The sequence below is a fragment of the Myxocyprinus asiaticus genome, chromosome 10 (assembly GCF_019703515.2).
Source record: "Myxocyprinus asiaticus isolate MX2 ecotype Aquarium Trade chromosome 10, UBuf_Myxa_2, whole genome shotgun sequence".
NCBI lineage: Eukaryota > Metazoa > Chordata > Actinopteri > Cypriniformes > Catostomidae > Myxocyprinus > Myxocyprinus asiaticus.
Window position 1 is genome coordinate 51,798,126 of NC_059353.1, and position 20,740 is coordinate 51,818,865.

The window sequence follows — 20,740 nt, forward strand, 5'->3', positions numbered from 1 at the left end:
ATTGACTGTGCTAAAAGAGTATCACAAAGCAGTTGTAGTGAGCATGCGTCAAGCGCGTTGATATTCACTTGAGGTCAGAAAAGTATACTTTGGAAGACAACGCGGTTGACCGGGTGCGATTCGATCCGTAACGTAGAAAAACAAAGTATACCTGGGCCTTTAGATATGTACCCTTTAGAGAAAGATAAGGTACAAATATGTTCCGATTTACATGTAAACGGTATTGTAGGTGTACCTTTTTTGCTAAATACATTTCTGACATTCTGTGAAATCTACAGCATTTACATTGCACTTTAAAATGTTTGGTCTCAGGTTTGGGATTTTGCAGAAACTCTAGTCCAAGTCCATAAAATAAGAGTATGTTGGTAAAGCTCTTTGCTCCTTCTGATGCCATTTTAACTTTCAAAATGTTGTTTGCTCTAAACGTTTATAAAAACGTTTTGTATTTGCTGGGAAGTTGATCGTTCTGAAAGTTTCGTCGGAGGAAAAATATTTTACATGAGATTATGTCCATAAAATGTGGGGAAAGATGATATTTTTATGTTTGCATCTTCTGTGTGATTTGACGCCGTCTGAGGAATAAAGCAACTTCATACGAGTAAGAATAGCGCTTCAGCACAAATCTCTGTCCGAGACGCGGAATCAGTGTCTTGCCTTCTTGTACATTTTGCCTCATGAGTGTCTTCCACACAAGCTGCTGAACATAACACTAACATATCATTGTGTTGTCTTTTATTTAGAAGGGAACAGAAAGCTCTAACAAGTTCGCTATATAAATGTCTGCATGTCTCCTGATTACGTCAGAGTTTGTTGGAAAATCATACCAGACTGCTCAAACATTCCAAGACCTGACAAACACCGATTGAACATGTTGAACCGGTGAAAACAGACGCCAACAAACGCCAAAAGGGTGAACACAAACCCCAACAACTGTTGGTGTTTGTTGGGGCAGTGTGCATCGGCCTTAATGAAACTATTAGTGCATTTAAGACTATTTATAATGCATGCATGTATAATTTCTCATGTATAATTTAGCCAAATGTCAGTGGCCGCTGTCAAAACAAAAAGACAATCTCAGATGTCAGATGCCACTCATGCATTCATGCTAATGGAAAAACCTCTGCTGTCAAATGAAGCCAACAGACACATGCTTGAATGATCTGGACGGGACCTTCAAAATGACTATTGCTTCAATAAATTGGTGAGAATGTCAAAAGGTGAGAGCCTTACAATCGTTTCATTCTTTCATTTTTCATGCAGATTTAACCCTCCTATTGCGCTCAGAATCTGCATACACCTTTTGCATTCAGGAAAGTAAATTCAATATCATTCATAACCAGATGGTTTTCATCCTTAACTATATTGTAAGTCATTAATTAACCGTTCATATATGTAAAAAGACTGCTATTTTTGGCATGTAAACTGGCAAATATAAAAGGTATTCATTTATATGCATTTTTTTTTTTTTTTTTTTGTTTAAATAATAAAATGTAGAAATTCTTTGACATTTCATAATAAACATTAACTACAGCAAAACCAGATTGATAGATGTCAAGACATCTTTTTATCAACATTTCATCTAAATATAACGTAATATACAATTTATATTAACATCTAAAGTGAGAATTATTAGTGATTTGAATGAATTTCCTGTTACTCATAACTGCTCAATACAACGTTTTCTTTTTCAAAACAACTGTACAACTCAAGTACACAACATGAATACTTCTTTACTATGTTTTTAAGATAAATCTATTATATTTACTCTCATGAACTGTTGAATGTTGATGTGTGAGTATTCTGAAAGGCTGCAGAGTAAAAATTGGACAATTTCCTTTTTCAAGCTCTATTTAGACTAATGTGTGAATGAACTTTTACTCTAGCCACACCCCCTTTAGACAGTAGTACCTTTGATTTAGTTTATTTATTATGTTTGATATAGACTTCATGTCTGTTTTGTACAGGAATGTGTGTGTGTGTGTGTGTGTGTGTGTGTGTGTGTGTGTATCTGTGTGTGACTGTATGCGTTTGTGTGTGTGTGTGTGTGTGTGTGTGTGTGTGTGTGTGTGTGTGTGTGTATCTGTGTGTGACTGTATGCGTTTGTGTGTGTGTGTGTGTGTGTGTGTGTGTGTGTGTTTGTGTGTGTGTATCCCAGTGAAAGACAAAAAAAAGTGTGTAAGAGTGTTTGGGAAAGAGGTCAAATGTAAGTGAAGAATTTTAATTCATAGATGTACATAAAAATCTACATAATATCATGTGTACAACCACAATTGATGCCCGGGTCTAAATTGACCTGCGAAAATGTTTACATGGATATATTTCTTAAACAATATTAATGTTGTAAAATGTAAAATTATTATGTAAAGTGTATTTTGATAATCTTGAAGAAGTCCCAAAGTTTGGTTACATTTACATTTAGTCATTAAGCAGACACTTTTATCCAAAGCGACTTACAAATAAGGAACATAGCAAACTATTTGTTATACAAAGTTCAACAACATCTCCAGTGTAGTACTGCCAAGTTGTTGTTTTTTTGTACAGTAAATGCACTTTAAATAGTAAGTGCAATTAGTGTGGATTGGTTAAGTACTCGCGGAACAGATGTGTTTTCAGCTGGTTCGTGAATGTTGAGATGATATCAGCAGATTGTGCGGAAGTTGGAAGCTCATTCCACCAAAGAGGAGCAGAGAAAGTGAACGACTGTGAAATAGACTTTGAGCCTCTTTGTGATGGGACCACTAGATCGTCACTCATTCATAGACCACAGAGAGCAAGTTGGAGCATAGACCTGTAGAAGTAAACCAAAGTAAGAGGGTGCGGTTCCATTGGCTGTCATGAAAGCCAAAGTCAAAACCTTGAATCAACCTTGAAGTGAAATCAAGAAATGGGGTGACATGAGCCTTTTTTGGCTGATTGAAGACCAGACGTGCTGCTGCATTCTGGACCATCTGCTGTGGGTTAACGGTGTTAGCAGGAAGGCCAGCCAACAGAGCATTGCAGTAGTCCAGTCTTAAAATGACCAGAGCTTGGACCAGGAGCTACAGGTATGTAGCATATTCAGACTGGAAAGTTCTAATTCTCGTGATGTTGTAGACCGTGAATCTACAAGACCGGGCAGTTGATGAGATGTAGGCTGGTCATCTACCACCACTCCAGGTTCCGAGCTGTTCTGGTTGGTGTTAGTGTACTTGAACCAAGATGAATAGTGAGGTTGTGGTCAACAGATGGGTTGGCTGGGATCACGAGGAGTTCTGTCTTGGCAAGGTTGAGCTGAAAGTGTCGTTCCTTCATCCAGGCCAAAATGTCCGAGAGGCAGGCAGAGATACGAGCTAAGACAGTAGGGTCATCGGGCTGGAACGACAGGAAGAGCTGTGTATCATCTGCATAGCAGTGGTAGGAAAAGCAACATGCCTCAATAACTGGTCCGAGTAATGTTGTGTACATAGAGAAGAGGAGGAGTCCAAGCACTGATCCTTGAGGAACCCCAGTGGTCAGCTGGTGTGTCTTGGACACCTCTCTTCTCCAGGAGACCTTGAACAATCTGCCAGTGAAATATGACTCAAACCATCCAAGCGCAGTTCCTGTGATGCCCAGGTCAGAGAGGGTGGACAGGAGAATCTTGTGGTTCACTGTGTCAAAGGCAGCAGACAAGTCAAGGAGGATGAGGACAGATGATCTGGAGTTAGCTCTTGCCAGTCACAGGGTTTCAGCTACTGACAAGAGGGCAGTCTCTGTTGAGTGTCCTTTTTTGAAGCCAGACTGATGTCTGTCAAGTAGGTTGTTCTGTGAGAGAAAAGCAGAAAACTGGTTGAATACGACCCTCTCAAGTGTTTTAGACAGGAATGGTATGAGTGAGACCGGTCTGTAGTTTTCAACTACTGTGGGGTTATGTGTTGGTTTTATGAGCAACGTGTTACTCAAGCCAACTTGAATGTATTGGGGAAGCTTCCAGTTGAGAGAGATGTAAGATCAATGGAGAGGCAGCTTGCATATGACGTGAGGGGATAGGGTCAAGTGGACAGGTGGTAGGACGGTTAGAAAGAAGATAGAAGGTTCCTGTACTAAAAATGATGTGGCAGTTCAAAATTATTATCTACCTCTCCCCGGTCAAAAATGACTTGAACGGAATAGGAGGGTTAATAAGACTCTGTTTCTCACTTGAACTTCACCTAATTTCCTTTTATAAAGTTTAAGTATTTTTGACTAGTAACTTAAATTCTTGAAATCTAAACGGCTTTGAGACACTTTGGATAAATGAAAAACTAGCAGCGTGTCTGGCCCGGTCCATACTGCAAACACAGCTACACAGTGATGTTTTCACAAATGTATAACTACAAGTATGCAACAATGCAAAATGGACATTCGTTGGACCTTGTTGTCCGCATTTTGAACATACTAACCTGTCTGATAAGTCCTGTGAGTAAACGTCTCCCTCCAACAGAAATGTTGCCGGTCTTTAGTGGTGGACGGAGCTGGATGCACTGTGGTTGGGGCTTATAATCTGTTCTTTGAGGTAGTATACATGGACAGTGTGACAGAGCATACACTATTATCAGACAACCCACAGCAGCACATGCAACCACCTGGCCACACAGAAGCAGTTACTCCCTCCTCCCTGATGCTGTGTCAGCACAGTTTTTCCCGTGACCTGCTCCGTCTGTGATAGCACATTAACTCACACTTTTTATGAGTGCTGGTCCTGAGGGACTGTGTGGGGCATTTGTGTGTTTGACGGGTTCAACAGACACCAAGCACCACAAAAGGCAGAGAAAACAATGACAGAGCGACTTTGAGCTTCTCAAAGCCAACAACCCCCGTCCCATACCATAGGAAAAGACCCTGCCACTATGGCAACAGCACAATGTGGGAGTCGTCGTGGTGTATTCTGTAAAACACCACTGAAGATTGTACACATTTTAAAATAATAGTAAAATCATTAAAACTATTAAATAACACAAATGGCCGATTCTCACGAAACCTGTTAAGAAAACGTCCTGGTCATATTTAATATTCAAAATATATATTACATTTTATGTTCCATAAAGAAAATAATGTCTAAGCATACATTTAGGATCATTAAGATTTTTCAGGACACTTAAGTACATTTTATCCCCCCAGTTCTCACTACCACAACATGTCCAGACATTTAACTTTTACTATTCCCATTGTTTTCAATGATAATTCTCATTACCATAACACGATTATGTTTTTACTGTATTAAAATAAAAAAAGATGGTGTTGAACAATGATTTTTAAGATTCAATCAGTAAATGAAAAGCAGTACCAAGGGAGAACTATTATGATGTAGGATATAAACACTATACAATTTAAATATTTTTCTTTCATGTTGCAATAATGAGAATATCATAATGAACATCATTTTTCTAGAGATAAACCAATAATTGGTTTGACTGATATTTTTAACCAGTATTTATACTTTTCCATTTAAACAGTTTCATTTATTTAACCCATTAAGCTTGGATGTATTAAATATTAATATCACATAATGCATGTAGACATTATGACCAAAACTGAACAAGTGCTTTGAAATTTGCAGATAAATCAGAAATGTTCTGTTTTGATCATTTTTAAAAGAATTTGCACTGTACATATTATTACAATCAGTAAAAACATCAAACTGATCAAATAGTCATGTGTCATATGTTGTTGGAAAGCTCTCAAAGAGCAGAATACAACCAGCCTATTTGTTTTACTCATAGACAAAAATATAGTGAGAAATAGATAAGTGTATGTCTTTGACAATTATGTTGGTGTTGCTTATATGCAGAGTTTTCGCTTATAACTTCGTAAAAAAATAAACAGAACATAAAATATCACACAACATTACTTAGAGGGGGTGATTATCTTTCAAACGAGTCCACACACAAGATAATCAGATGCATAGATCATTAGATAATCCACATGAAGCACAATGTTACATATGGCCACCAGGAGATGGCGCCAAATACATGACACAGACTCAATGATGACTCAAATGACACAGAATGAAACACATTCTGTGAAATCTCATTAATAAAATCATGTCTGCATGCTATGCAAACCTTTAGTCATTGTTGTGTTTGCATGTGTAATTAGTTCTTATGTACAATTATTATGTTTTATTTGTTTGGAGACGTTTTTGGACACTATGATAAATTATATTTGTAATGCTATAACTTTTGATTGCTTTGTCATATCAACACAAAATGTTTCTCAGATACAGTTGACATGATTGAAAACAAAACAAAAGCAGTTTTTCTGAGCCTTATTTACACCCAGAGATATATGTCACATCAGAAAAATAACAAAAAAAAGAACATTTTTGGCTCGTTTTTTTTTTTTTTTTTTTTTTTTAACAGTAGTTTCTTAGGTTGAGAGTCTCAGAATTAATCATAATCTATACCGTTAAAACTTTTGAAAAGATTTCTTTACAATGATACCAAACACTTGACCCTCCTTGTTTTTTGTTTTTTATTATGAGCCTTTAATTTTGGGTATGCCACTGAAACAGGAAATCTTTAAAAACACATTCAGAGCTTAAATGGGTAATATCGGGCTTACCGATAAAGCTAGATCCTAAACAATTTGGCCTATACCAGTATGGGAGTTATGAACTAGTATAAACTAGATTACAGTTCAACTTCTTCAAACACTGCTGTTACGTCACTATTCGGTTCAACTCATACATTCACATTTTTGGAATTACAATTTTTATGGATAGCCTGATACCAATACTGATATCGGAATCATGTCTGACACTGCGCTCAGGTCGTGCTCGTAAAAATGCTCAGATACCATCTGACATACAACTGTCATTCCATAAACATTCAGCACACAAATTAAAAACACGGTTTCCTAGTGTGATTATTAAACCACAAAGGCTGCGATTTTAGTGAGATAAATACAGTATATAGTTTATAGTACATATGTACTGAAAAACACCATCATGAGCATCATGCTCTCTTTGTAGCAGATAACAGCGAGCAAAACGCTAATTCACTTTGAATAGTATCTCACATCTGTGATGCTCTGTTACACAGCACTTTAATTGACAAAAATAACTCCAATGTTGTATTGTAGATTGTGCTGTGAAGTTCTGTATAAAAGCGCTTCATTTGATAAAACTAATACCATATAATGTTGAAAATTAATAGTTCTTTTTTCATTTGATTAAAGTATTAATTAACTCATTCATTTAAACATTGATAATACAATTTAAATAAACTGCTGGTATGGATTTTTTTTTTTTTTTTTATAAAATACTTCCTGAAAATGAAGTATCAGTACTTGCATACGTTCTCCAAAAAAAAATTATTGGGACATCCCTAAAAAAAATTGTATCTTTGGCACAATTTATATATCTACAAAATTAATGTAAAGCACAAGCCTTTAAATGTGTTTCTCATTAAACATTTTGATATGGTCAAGTGGTAGTGTATGTCCTCAGACCACAAAGCATTTGAAAACCTTAAAGGTCATTGTCAGGGCACCTCTGTGTGGTTAAATTAGAAACGTTAAATTTAGAGATAACAGCAACAGTGCGTTTAATTGCATTTGAGCAAGGAGTCTATGTTTACATCTGTGCCACTCTAATATGTTTGTCCTAAACAATAATTATAGAAGCACTTGAGTCCCATGTTTACATTGCACCATCAAACACTGTTCATGTTTACATTAAACCTCTATGGTCTAATGGGCTATTTCTGCATGCAGTATCTGTCAAATTCCACCTCTTTCCCACTCATTCCATACCTGTAATTTGATGAACTTATATGTGTGTGCAGACACCAATTAACCTGCAGTGACGTCACCAAACTCAAGTCAGACTGACAATATGGAGTTATATTTATGCCACAATTCTGCACGCACAAAATTATATTTTGAGCGCACAAACAATGTTCTGCATGCGCAAGATGATATTTTGAGCATGCAAAAAGGTATTTTGCACTTAGAGTGGGTAGGAAGAGAAAGCAAAATGTAAGAATTCTGAGCAAATTCACATTCAAATAAATTTTACTCTAGCACAAAATTGATTTTGTTTGTTCAATATGAACTTATCTTTGCTAGAAGATACATTGCTTTACAAAACTGAGTTCAAGCGTGTGCAAAATAACTTTTTGGGCGCTCAAAATTTCATCTTGCGCGTGCAGAATTTTTTTTTTTTGCACTCAAAATATCATCTTACACAAAATAACTTTTTGTGGGCTCAAAATGTCATCTTGCGCATGCAGAACATTTTTTTGTGCGCTCAAAATATCATCTTGTGCATGCAAAAAAATAATTTGACTCAATATATCATCTTCCATGTGCAAAATAATATTTAGTGCACTCAAAATTTCATTTTGTGCATGCAAAACATTTTTTGTGCGCACAAAATATCATCTTGCATATGCAGAAAAAATTTTTTTTTACTCAAAATATCATCTTGCGTGTGCAAAACATTTTTTGTGCACTCAAAATATCATCTTGCATGTGCAGAAAAAAAAATAACTCAAAATATCATCTTGCGTGTGCAGAAAAAAAATGTACTCAAAATATCATCTTGCGTGTGCAGAAAAAAAATGTACTCAAAATATCATCTTGCGAGTGCAGAAAAAAAATGTACTCAAAATATCATCTTGCGTGTGCAGAAAAAAAATGTACTCAAAATATCATCTTGCGTGTGCAGAAAAAAAATGTACTCAAAATATCATCTTGCGTGTGCAGAAAAAAAATGTACTCAAAATATCATCTTGCGAGTGCAGAATTTTTTTTTTCTCAATATCATCTTGCGTGTGCAGAAAAACATTTTTGACTCAAAATATCATCTTGCGAGTGCAAAACATTTTTTATGTGCTCAAAATATCATCTTGCGTGTGCAGAAAAAAATTTGACTCAAAATATCATGTGTGTGCAGAAAAACATTTATTGTGTACTCAAAATATCATCTTGCGTGTGCAGAAAAAAACATTTATTGTGTACTCAAAATATCATCTTGCGTGTGCAGCAAAAAAAAATTGTGCGCTCAAAATATCATCTTGCGTGTGCAGAAAATTTTTTTTGTGTGTGCTCAAAATATCATCTTGCGTGTGCAGAAAAACATTTTTTGTGCACTCAAAATATCATCTTGCATGTGCAGAAAAAAAAATAACTCAAAATATCATCTTGCGTGTGCAGAAAAATAAATGACTCAAAATATCATCTTGCATGTGCAGAAAAAAAAAATTACTCAAAATATCATCTTGCGTGTGCAGAAAAACATTTTTTACTCAAAATATCATCTTGCGAGTGCAAAACATTTTTTATGTGCTCAAAACATCATCTTGCGTGTGCAGAAAAACATTTTTTGTATACTCAAAATATCATCTTGCGTGTGCAGAAAAACATTTTTTGTATACTCAAAATATCATCTTGCGTGTGCAGAAAAACATTTTTTGTGTACTCAAAATATCATCTTGCGTGTGCAGAAAAAAAAAATTTTTGTGCGCTCAAAATATCATCTTGCGTGTGCAGAAAAACATTTATGTGCAGAATTGTGGCACATATATAACTCCATATTGACAGCACCAGTACACATCCAAACGCACTTAAATAGTGAAGAGTTTTCCAGAAATCTTGTATAATATCGCTCTGCGCTGTTTCTTACCTAACTTGGAGATAATGTGAGGTAATATGAGTTGTAGATGTGACGTCAGCTGAAGCTGTCAGAATTACTCCACGAACTGTTTGAACACTGCCTGAAGACTTCTCAGTGCACTACTCTTATATACTTACACACTACACACAAACCTGTACATAGTAACTCACTGTACGTTCAGTACGGGTCTGTAGAGCTGCTTCGAAACAACAACAACACACTTGACAAAAAATCTGATTCTCAGATCTTCTGAGATGGTCAAGAAAAGGTGTTTTCACTTCTCACAACGGAGATTTCTCTGAGGCTGAACAACCGCACCAACCTTGACCGGAGAGCTCCGTGTGGCGACGGGCAGGTCCCTCACCGCTGTCCCCGGGGGCGACGCTCTGTCTCCGCCGTTCCACGGTCGCTGTTTAATCCCGTCCAGTAACCGGACCAGCAGGATGTTGGCCGGCAGCTCGTCGACGGCGCAGTCCACCAGGATGCGGCACTCCGGGCAGCGGAGCTCGTGTCGGGAGCGCACGATGTTCTCGAGGCAGCGGCGGCAGAACGTGTGCTGACAGGGTAACACTCGTGCGCTCGCGTCCAGCCGCTCCAGACACACCGAACACTCCAGTAGATCCAACAGCGACGACTCGTCCATGTTTCTTCTAGAACAGGCGACAGCGATCAACTTGCGATGATGATGATGATGATAATAATGTACCGGGAACGGTTAGAGACATACTGACCGTCCCGATCGACGATCCTCTGCCGTTTCTGGCGTGCGCGAGCGAAAACAGTGAGGTCACACGCCCGACATCTGCGCGCTGTAAAAACGCACCGCGGGCGAATCACAGCAGCGCATTTTAGTAATGTTTGCTGGGCATCAAAATGTGACCTTTCTTATTCATTTCTGTCTAATTACGGGTAAATACGCATGTGCACGAAAAAAACAGGGTTGAATGAAAATCCTTTTCTTTTTTTGTTAATAAAGATTTGATTTATCAAAATATGGTGGCAAACATATCTCTTGACTTTTCAGAAATGAAACTCCATTTAAAATGCATCATTCTACAGCCTAGCCTTTCATTAAATATTATAAAATGGTTTGACAATGTTTTAAACGTTTTTTAGAAAATATATTTGAATTATCAATTGCCTGAAAAAACCCTTGAACCCTTCGTCTGGTACAGCACTTCTATGACATTTACAGCTATTTATGTTTTTTTTTTACTCATTTTGCTTTCTCAGGTCAAGCATTAGCACAAGACCTGACAAGTGAGCAAACAAGCAATACAAATTAAGTAATTAATAATGTAAAACTGCATACAAAAGGTTGACTTCCAAGGTCAAAGGTCAGAGGAAGAAGCGGCTGCTCAAATGTGCAAATAGTGATTTTCCTAAAGTTAAAAAAAATAGTTATTATTTGCATTTTAACTCTAATGTTTTCACATGGTTAATTTAAATATGTAATATGTGTTACATGTTTAATGTTCATGTGAAAAAGCATTGAATCCTTAAACTCAATGGACCCTCAGGCGGGTCCTTAGGGGGCGTTATATCGCAAAAAAAAGTTTACGCTTAAAACGTTAAAGTCTCCGTATACATAAGTCAGGCATATGAGGTATCATTTGAAAGCTTAGAATCTGAACTTTTCAGAGATAACCATCACTTCTGCATTTAGGTTACTTAAAATAACAAAATATGCCCTCAAAACATTCGCGTTGAAAAATCATCGCCCCCTAGAGGTAATGGGGTAGAAATATTTATATGAAAATAAAGTCATACAGTGCATTCAGAAAGTATTCAGACCCCTTCATTTTTTTTTTACATTTTGTTATGTTGCAGCTTTATGCTAAAATGCTTTAAATTATTATTTTTTCACATCAGTCTACACTCCATACCCCATAATGACAAAGCAAAAACCAGATTTTTGATAACTTTGCATATTTATTAAAAAGAAAGAATTGAAATATCACATTGACAGTATTCAGACTCTTAACTCAGTACTTAGTTGAAGCACCTTTGGCAGCAATTACAGCCTCAAGTCTTTTTAGGTATGATGCGACAAGCTTTGCACTCCTGGATTTGGGGATTTTCTGCCACTCTTCTCTGCAGACCCTCTCAAGCTCCATCAGTTTGGATGGGGACCGTCGGTGGACATTTTCAGATCTCTCCAGAGATGTTCGATTGGGTTCAAGTCCGGGCTCTGGCTGGGCCACTCAAGGACATTCACAGAGTTGTCCCTCAGCCACTCTTGTGTTGTCTTGGCTGTGATTTTAGGGTCATTGTCCTGTTGGAAGGTGAACCTTCGGCCCAGTCTGAGGTCCTGAGCACTCTGGAGCAGGTTTTCATTAAGGATATCTCTGTATTTTGCTGCGTTCAGCTTTCCTTCAACCCTGACCAGTCCCCCAGTCCCTGCCGCTGAATAACACCCCCACAGTATGATGCTGCCACCACCATGCTTCACCGTTGGGATGGTATTGCACAGGTGATGAGCGGTGCCTGGTTTCCTCCAGACATGATGCTTGGAATTGAGGCCAAACAGTTCAATCTTCATTTCATCAGACCAGAGAATCTTGTTTCTCACAGTCTGAGAGTCCTTTAGGTGCTTTTTTGCTTTCTTGCACTGAGAAGAGGCTTCTGTCTGGCCACTCTGCCATAAAGCCCAGATCGGTGGAGTGTTGCAGTGTTGGTTGTCCTTCTGCAAGTTTCTCCCATCTCCACACATGATCTCTGGAGCTCAACCAGAGTGACCATCGAGTTCTTGGTCACCTCTCTTACCAAGGCCCTTCTCCCCCGATCGCTCAGTTTGGCTGGGTGGCCAGCTCTAGGAAGAGTCTTGTTTGTTCCAAACTTCTTCCATTTAAGAATTATGGAGGCCACTGTGCTCTTAGGAACCTTCAATGCAGCTGAAATGTTTTTGTATTCTTCCCCAGATCTGTGCCTCGACACAATCCTGTCTCTGAACTCTGCAGGCAGTTCCTTTGACCTCATGGCTTGGTTTTTGCTCTGATATGCATTTTCAGCTGTAAGACCTTATATAGACAGGTGTGTGCCTTTCCAAATCATGTCCAATCAATTGAATTTGTCACAGCTGGACTCCAATCAAAGTGTAGAAACATCTCAAAGATGATTCAGAGAAATGGGATGCACCTGAGCTAAATTTCAAGTGTAATAGCAAAGGGTCTGAATACTGTCAGTGTGATATTTCAGTTTTTCTTTTTCTATTTGCTAAACTATCAATAATCTGGTATGGAGTGTAGATTGATGTGAAAAAATAATTATTTAAAGCATTTTAGCATACGGCTGCAACATAACAAAATGTGAAAAAATGAAGGGGTCTGAATACTTTCTGAATGCACTGTATATCAAATGAAAGCTCTCGCTCTCAGGAGTGTGACTGTACAGGTTATTTTTGTTGCCCTAATATCACAGTTCAAAAGATTTTCAAAAGAATCACAAAGTGAAATATGATTTCTGTAAGTCATCAAATACAAATGTGTCTTTTATGCTCTGATAATTGCTGCTGTAAGCCCCAAATAGCCCAAAAATTTATATCTGCTTTTACCTTAGGAAGTTCTCTAAAAATGAGCCACTGTTTACTTGTCTGTGAGTTTGCTTGACTGAATAATCTAACGTTATATCTTAGATGTCCAGAACAAAATATGCCATCCAGAAGGAAAAGCATGCAAAACAAATCATCATAAATATTTGTTATTGACTTTTGATGATAAACTTTTTATATCATTGTGGGGGGGGGGGGGGGGGGGGGATCTCAGCTTTCTAATGACACCTAGATTGAGCTTCTAGTCCACTCAGAGGCCGAGATATTCAATGTAATAATGAGGATGGTGCTTGAACTGTAAATTAGACTGAATGTCTATGGACGAGCTCATCTGTGAGGACTAAAATGAGTTAGAGCGCCACCTACATTTCACATCTGTATATTGTGATGGAATGTGATAGAGGAAAAATCTTTTTTCTAGTGCTTTCTGCCACCTAGTGGAATAAAATGAGACTTTTCAAAGTGAGGTAGAGTGAACAGAACCAGAATTACATGTTTACAAAGTTAGGACAAAGTTTTTTATTTTATTTTTTTTAATGCTGTTTATCATAAGATTATAAACAAATGCAATATTGTTTAAGAATAATTGGAGTCATTTTTTTATTATTTGGGCAGTTCTCTGAAAAATTTGACCAATTTTTTGCAATTTGTCCAAAGTATGTGTGAATGATGAACTTTTACATTTGATTGTTAAAAACTGTGGGCGACAACCCAAAAATGCACCGGAGTTTAAGGGGTTAATGATTTATTGATATGATAGGTGTGGGTGAGAAACAGATCAATATTTAAGTCCTTTTTTACTATAAATTCTCCTCCCTGCCCAGTAGGTGGTGATATGCACGAAGAATGTGAATCGGCAAAAACAAAAGAAGAAGAATGTGAAAAAATGTATAGTAAAAAAAAGGACTTAAATATGGATGTTTCTCACTCACACCTATCATATCACTTCTGAAGACATGGATTAAACCACTGGAATCTTGTGGATTAATTTTATGCTGCCTTAATGTGCTTTTTGGAGCTTCAAAGTTCTGGTCACCATTTAATACAGAGCTGAAATATTCTTCTAAAAATCTTCATTTGTGTTCTGCAGATGAAAGAAAGTCATACACATCTGGGATGGCATAAGGGTGAGTACATTTTCATTTTTGAGTGAACTATTCCTTTAAGGAAAGATGTGTATATGGTTTTAGCTTGGCATAAAAGTCCCATAGACACAGGGGCATATACGGAACAGAATATCATAGCGACTTGAGGATGGGCTCTTTTGACTCGGCCAGTACGCAACACCCTAAAAAACACCCAGAACACACAAACCACTCTGAACACTTTAGCAAATACTGTGAAAGTTGTCAGCTGAGCAGCTTTAGATATACACTGTAATTGCCACACTGTGCATTATTGTGTACTACTCATGGAACTTTGATAAACATTTCAAGAATGTGTTTACTAGAGGAACCATTTACAGTCTTTACAGTTCTTGCAGGAATGTATGGGTTCCATTCTGTATGTTCCTCAGAGAACTGTCCTTTATGAAAGAGTGTCTAAAGAGTTAAAACAGTGTGTCAATCATATGGTGCATTGAGTCGCTTTTAATTTTTACAATGTAAATGATTTATTCACAGGCTTTCACAGCACATGAAATAATGTCAATCAAAAAATTGCATTGTATAATAAACAATAAACTCAAATATAGAGTTAAGCAGACTAGTTTCATAGTGGGTAGCCGTAAAGCGTGATGTATTTTTAAATTATTTTTATGAGAAAAAAAAACTCTTGAAAACCTGAAATAGCTTATAGTTTAGTGATACTGATATGCAGTCAAATGGGAGACATTTGTGCAATAATTTAGGTTTTAACGGTTTATAATTCAGTAACCAATGAATAGATGTTTTTATATGATCTGGGAAATTAGCAGTTATTACAAGGAAATGGTGAATGTCCTTTTTTCATTTGTAAATCAATTTTGTCATTTATTTTATGACTTTTTATTGTGATTTTTCAATTGTTTTTTAAAAAAAATTTTTTTATGTATCTTGTATTTTCTTTATCATTTTTATGTAAAGGACGTTGAATTACCATTATGAATTAAATGTGCTATATAAATACACTTTTTTTTTTAATTTTTTTTATTTTTTTATGGGTAACTGGCGCCCTCTGCTGCGTTTTTACAGAAATAATGACATAATGGTTCGTTAAACAACAGCAGAAATAAAAAAAATGAAATAAAATTGTAAAAATTATACACATGAAAATCTTTGTTTTGTATTTAATGTAGTATCTTATCTAGTGAGAAATTAATGTCAACCTCTGTCAGCAACTTACTATACAAACAGCTTAGTGCTCTCTGTATGTGTGAAAAGAGTTAAAAGCAAAGAGCAAGTCCCATACTGTCTGGGGCGGAGTTTTACCTGTCCAGTCCTGCCCATTTCATTGCTGCCAGCAAATCATTTAGAGAAATGCATGAGGTCTGTAAACAGCATATCTCACTTCCTGAAAGAGAGCTCCTCTCTCATTCTGACCACCCAAGAAGAGCAGAACATTAGTCCTTGCTGTACTGCTGTTATTGAACATTTGTGCATCAAAAGGAGCTCCACCTCCCTGTCGGCCTTTATCTCGCTCAGTCTGGGTTTATAGTGGAGATATGAAGCAGAACTTTTAGACTCACTCCACACCCTCAGTTTGATCTTCAGCAAACAGTCTGTCATTTGCAATCAGTCGACTTCAGCATGCTGCTGTTTACCAGGACATTTGTCATGTTTAGAAAGTTGTTTAAAGGTGCTTTACTCAGGTAATAAAAATACAAGAGCTTTTTTCTTTATTTTGCATTTACACCAGGGGTTTTCTTACGTTTCTATGCCTAGGACATGCAAATATAATAATCGCCTTACTATATTATATATAATGTGATATAATTATACAAGACTTTTCTTCAATTACATACAGTAATAGGCTTTTATATAGTCATTAAAGCCAAAGCTAAGGCTAAAAGAAATTATATAAAATAAAAAACTATTTGGAAAATATTTACTATTTATTAAGTTGAAGGTGTATCTTGTAGGAGTAATGTTAGACGTATAAACCTGAAGAGAAACATTTTCCATTAAATTCATATTTATTTGTATAGCGCTTTTCACATTAAATACTGTTTGAAAGCACTCAACACTTTACAAAAGTACACAAAGCACTTTACACACTTTACAAAATTGTTAAGCTCATTTTTAATAGTTACGCATTTTAAGTTCATAATACATTTTCATCGAATTGAATTGTGTAATCTTAAACTAAATTAAATTAATAAAAACTGAAATATTTGATTTATTTTATTTAAAATATTAAATATATTTATAATAGTGTTTATTAGTGTTTATTAAATATTTAATATATGTAGAAAACAATAAATACATAATAAATACAAATTAATAATAAATAATACATTTTTTATTTAATTATTTTAACTTATAAAGTCAAGGAAAAATCTTTAATATTTATTTAATTCAAAATATTTGAATTGCGTAAATCTCAAAAATAGAGAATGGTGAGCCCTTATTTCTTATAATTATATATTTTTTCCATAATATGTTAAATTATATGGATATACGGTACATATTTGTTTTTATCTCTTACTGTTTACATCTATTGCTGTCAATAGAATAGATTAATCACGATTAATCTCATGATTTCACAATGAAACAATAATACACCAAAAAATATTTTAGCCTGTTTTTAAGATTTACGCATTTCAATTTCATAACAAATTCCCATCAAATTTAACTGATCAATCTTAAACAAAATCAAGTTATTCACAATATGAAATTAATATTACAAACAGATAACTTAAAGTGTGTCTGTCCGGCAATTTTAATAGCAAAGACAAAAGTTATCTTAATGCTATAGAAAACATCCTGTAGCTAAACAGGTAACGCGTGATACTGGCAATGCCAACTCTCAAAAAAATTATTTTAAGATTTACGCATTTCAAGATTATTCATTTCAATTTGTTGGAAATTTGTTATAAAATTGAAATGCTTAAATCTTAAAAATAGGCTTCTTCTTTTTATTTTATTTTATTGAAGTTCATGGGTTTTATTCCCAGAGAATGTCCATACTGATACAAATCGCTTTAGATAAAAGCATCTGCCAGATCTATAAATGTAATGTAAAATACTCAGTCACACTATAGAGTATTTTACCATTATTTGAAGCACACAAAGCACAGTTCAGAGCTGTGCAATCATCTCCATACACACAGTATCCTTTGAGTCCATGTTGGTTTCACAATTTTATATAAAAACTTTATTTTTAATATATATTTTTAAATCATTTTTTATTTATTTAAATGACTTAATGACGTTACATGGATGTAATATGGTGTTTAACAATTAAATCATTTAAATAAATAAAAAATAAATATTTAAAAAATAAATAAATGATTTACAAATAAATAACACCATATTACATCCATGCTACATCATTAAATCATTTAAATAAATAGAAAATTAATATTTAAAAAAATAAATAAATGATTTAAAAATAAATAACACCATATTACATCCATGCTACATCATTAAATCATTTAAATAAATAAAAAATAAATATTTAAAAAAATGAATAAATAATTTAAAAATAAAAAACATCATATTACATCCATGTTACATCATTAAATCATTTTAATAAAAAAATAAAAATATTTAAAAAAATAAATAAATTATTTAAAAATAAAAAACATCATATTACATCCATGTTACGTCATTAAATAATTTGAATAAATAAAAAATAAATATTTAAAAAAATAAATATTTGATTTAAAAATAAATAACACCATATTACATCCATGCTACATCATTAAATCATTTAAATAAATAGAAAATTAATATTTAAATAAATAAATAAATGATTTAAAAATAAAAAACATGATATTACATCCATGTTACGTCATTAAATCATTTGAATAAATAAAAAATAAATATTTTAAAAAATAAATAAATGATTTAAAAATAAAAAAACATCATATTACATCCGTTACATCATTAAATCATTTAAATAAATAAAAAATAAATATTAAATTAAATAAATAAATGATTTAAAAATAAATAACACCATATTACATCCATGTTACGCCATTAAATCATTTAAATAAATAAAAAATGATTTAAAAATAAAGTTTTTATATAAAAATGTGAAACGAACATGAACTCAAAGGTTACATTTTAAAAAGCTTGACACGTGTTTAAAAAGTAGATTTTTAAAAGATTTCTTATTTTTATCACCTCAGACACCTTATTTGTCAGTGACCCTGATACTGTATATATGGCCATATATCAGATTTCTGTTAGGATGGGTAACTTTTACAAGCCCACAACAGTGTATAATTGCAGGTGGAAAGGTATAAACGATGGGGAAAGAACATGGTTCTGTCCAACCCAAATGAAAAGGGCGACGAGATCACACCTGTTTCTGTAACACGGCTTTGAAAAACAGGAATCTCCTTTAAACATATCAATAGATAAACAATTCAATAAATGGGTCTGTAAACAAATTCCTGGATGGAATACTTGGTAGAACATCATACATGTCTAAAGGAATAATTATACTGTTCTCTTATGTGTTCAGATGAGCTGGGACACCAAAAATGCCCCGCCGGAAACTTGCAGTTAGATCTCACTCTGTAAATCTCTCACATCTTTAAATAAACATTTATTTAATGTTGATGTACTGCTTGATTTATCTTCCTTATCTAACAGTTGTTTGGTTTGTCTGCTGTTCATCAAGCCTGAGAGGTTGAGGTTGGCACCACTAGTGGGCAGAGTTCTCCTGCAGCATTGAACAGGGCACACTGTTACCTGTCTCAGGTTCATTCTCACAGAGTTTTGGGCGGAGAGCATCTGTCACTGTTCGAGGTGGAGTCAGACTGAAGGAAGCACGACACACTTTAAGAGGGCGACAGAGATTTCACAGTTCAATAATGATCTCATCTATTCAGATATCTGTTTAAAACTTCATGTGTGAATTTCAAAGCAGCTGTTATCCAGAAGAACTCGAGTGCAGTGATCCAGTGATCCAGTGATCCAGTGCTCAGCTCACCGTCTTCAGGTAAGGCGCTTCAGGAATGCACTGTTGCAGGGAAATTCCTGCTTCAATTAGACGCACACAGACCGATACAACATGCAAACATGTGTTAACATTACATTCTAGGCTTGTTTTAACTGTACCGACTATGGCTGTCATATTTCAAGTATGTGTTCTAGTTGTATCTATATCTATGTATTATTTTGCATATTTGTGCGTGCTCTGAAGGTGGTCCAAACAATGCCGCAAATTGTTTTCGTAAAGGATGCATGTGTGTATTCCGTTAACCGAGTCGCGCGCTGTTTCATATGGACATTATTACATGTTTAGGCTGAACTGGTGTGGGTAATTTATTAACTGCTCTGGTATTATGCCATGGTAATTGCTTGGCTGTCCCAAGCTGAGATGTGATGAGATGTGAGGGAAAGTCCTGCATGCAGATGAGACGTGCACATGCATGCACGCGCCTCTGATGTCTCTGTGACTTTGAACTGCTGCTGAAAGAGGAAATAAATCCGCTATGTAGCGATTGCGGATGTTTTGGGAATGATCTGACAGGCGCCAATAGCTCATTAAAAACCAATAAGTGAGAAGCAAATACATCTACATGAATCTCAATGACGCCTGTATAGTTGTGTCATTCTGAAGTAGTTCACCTATTTGATTTGATTTCTCTGTCATTGCATCTCCTTGTTTTCTCAATGAAACTGTTATTAATTTGAGAGCGTAATTAAAAAGTGAAATGACTGTTTTGGAATACTGCACACTTTGTATGAACTCTGAATTGAAATGCACAACGCAGAACATAATAGCCACAGAATTAAAAAGAACAGGCCAATATTTTAATAAATGTTTGTTTGAAGGGTTTTTCCTGGGTCAACAATGGTCTTTGGTTGTGGTTGACATATACGGTCATCCACATGCTCCAGGTTGGTTTATTAAATAATTGCAATTGATTAATTCACATATAACACAATTTCTTGGTTGCATTTCATGTTTACGTTGAATATGAGTTATTTTATCATTATCTAAGCTTCTGGAACCCTTTGAATTCTACACAGAATCTTTTAATTCAAGATGCTATGATCCTATATCTCTATTGGACTATTTATAATATTCTGACTGCTAGTGAAAATGTTTGTTTCCTACTCCATAACAGAGATTGTTGTCCTTTCATCTAAAGGCAAAAAAGGTCAGTTTATTTATCAAACATCAATCGAACAGAACATATTTCACAGCAGGAAAACTTTGTCCATTTTTGTGCATAAGTCTTTGAGATCCAGACTTTAAAACCCTTTATGTACTTGCTTTTATTTTTACAGTGCAATGCCATAAGTATAGGTTAGGCCAGGGCTATTCAACTTCATAGGCAAGTGGGCCAGATGGAAAAAATCTCTGGGGCATGCGGGCCCTGCTAGAATATTTTGTTAACGAAAAGCTGCTATCAGATATTGTAGTGCAACCTCTAAAAGCCTCTAAAAATGTGGCGCTCCTGCACGAGACACTGT

General features: G+C 35.3%; 3 protein-coding genes across 3 annotated transcripts in view; 2 read left to right on the forward strand and 1 right to left on the reverse strand.

Annotated features, from left to right (window-relative positions):
- Positions 1-10,345, reverse strand: part of LOC127446977 (E3 ubiquitin-protein ligase SH3RF3-like) — a 218,324-nt gene extending 207,979 nt beyond the window's left edge. Inside the window, exon 1 of the mRNA XM_051708392.1 lies at positions 9,939-10,345. Within this exon, the coding sequence (XP_051564352.1) occupies positions 9,939-10,259 (321 nt within the window). The 5' untranslated portion in view covers positions 10,260-10,345. The remainder of the gene's footprint in view (positions 1-9,938) is intronic.
- Positions 1-20,740, forward strand: part of LOC127446978 (neuroligin-4, X-linked-like) — a 760,753-nt gene that overhangs the window by 636,257 nt on the left and 103,756 nt on the right. The gene's annotated exons all lie outside the window — the stretch shown is intronic.
- LOC127446994 (tumor necrosis factor receptor superfamily member EDAR-like) overlaps positions 18,321-20,740 on the forward strand; it is a 73,689-nt gene continuing 71,269 nt past the window's right edge. The window contains exon 1 of the mRNA XM_051708417.1: positions 18,321-19,256. The gene's annotated coding sequence lies outside the window, so the exon portion shown is untranslated. The remainder of the gene's footprint in view (positions 19,257-20,740) is intronic.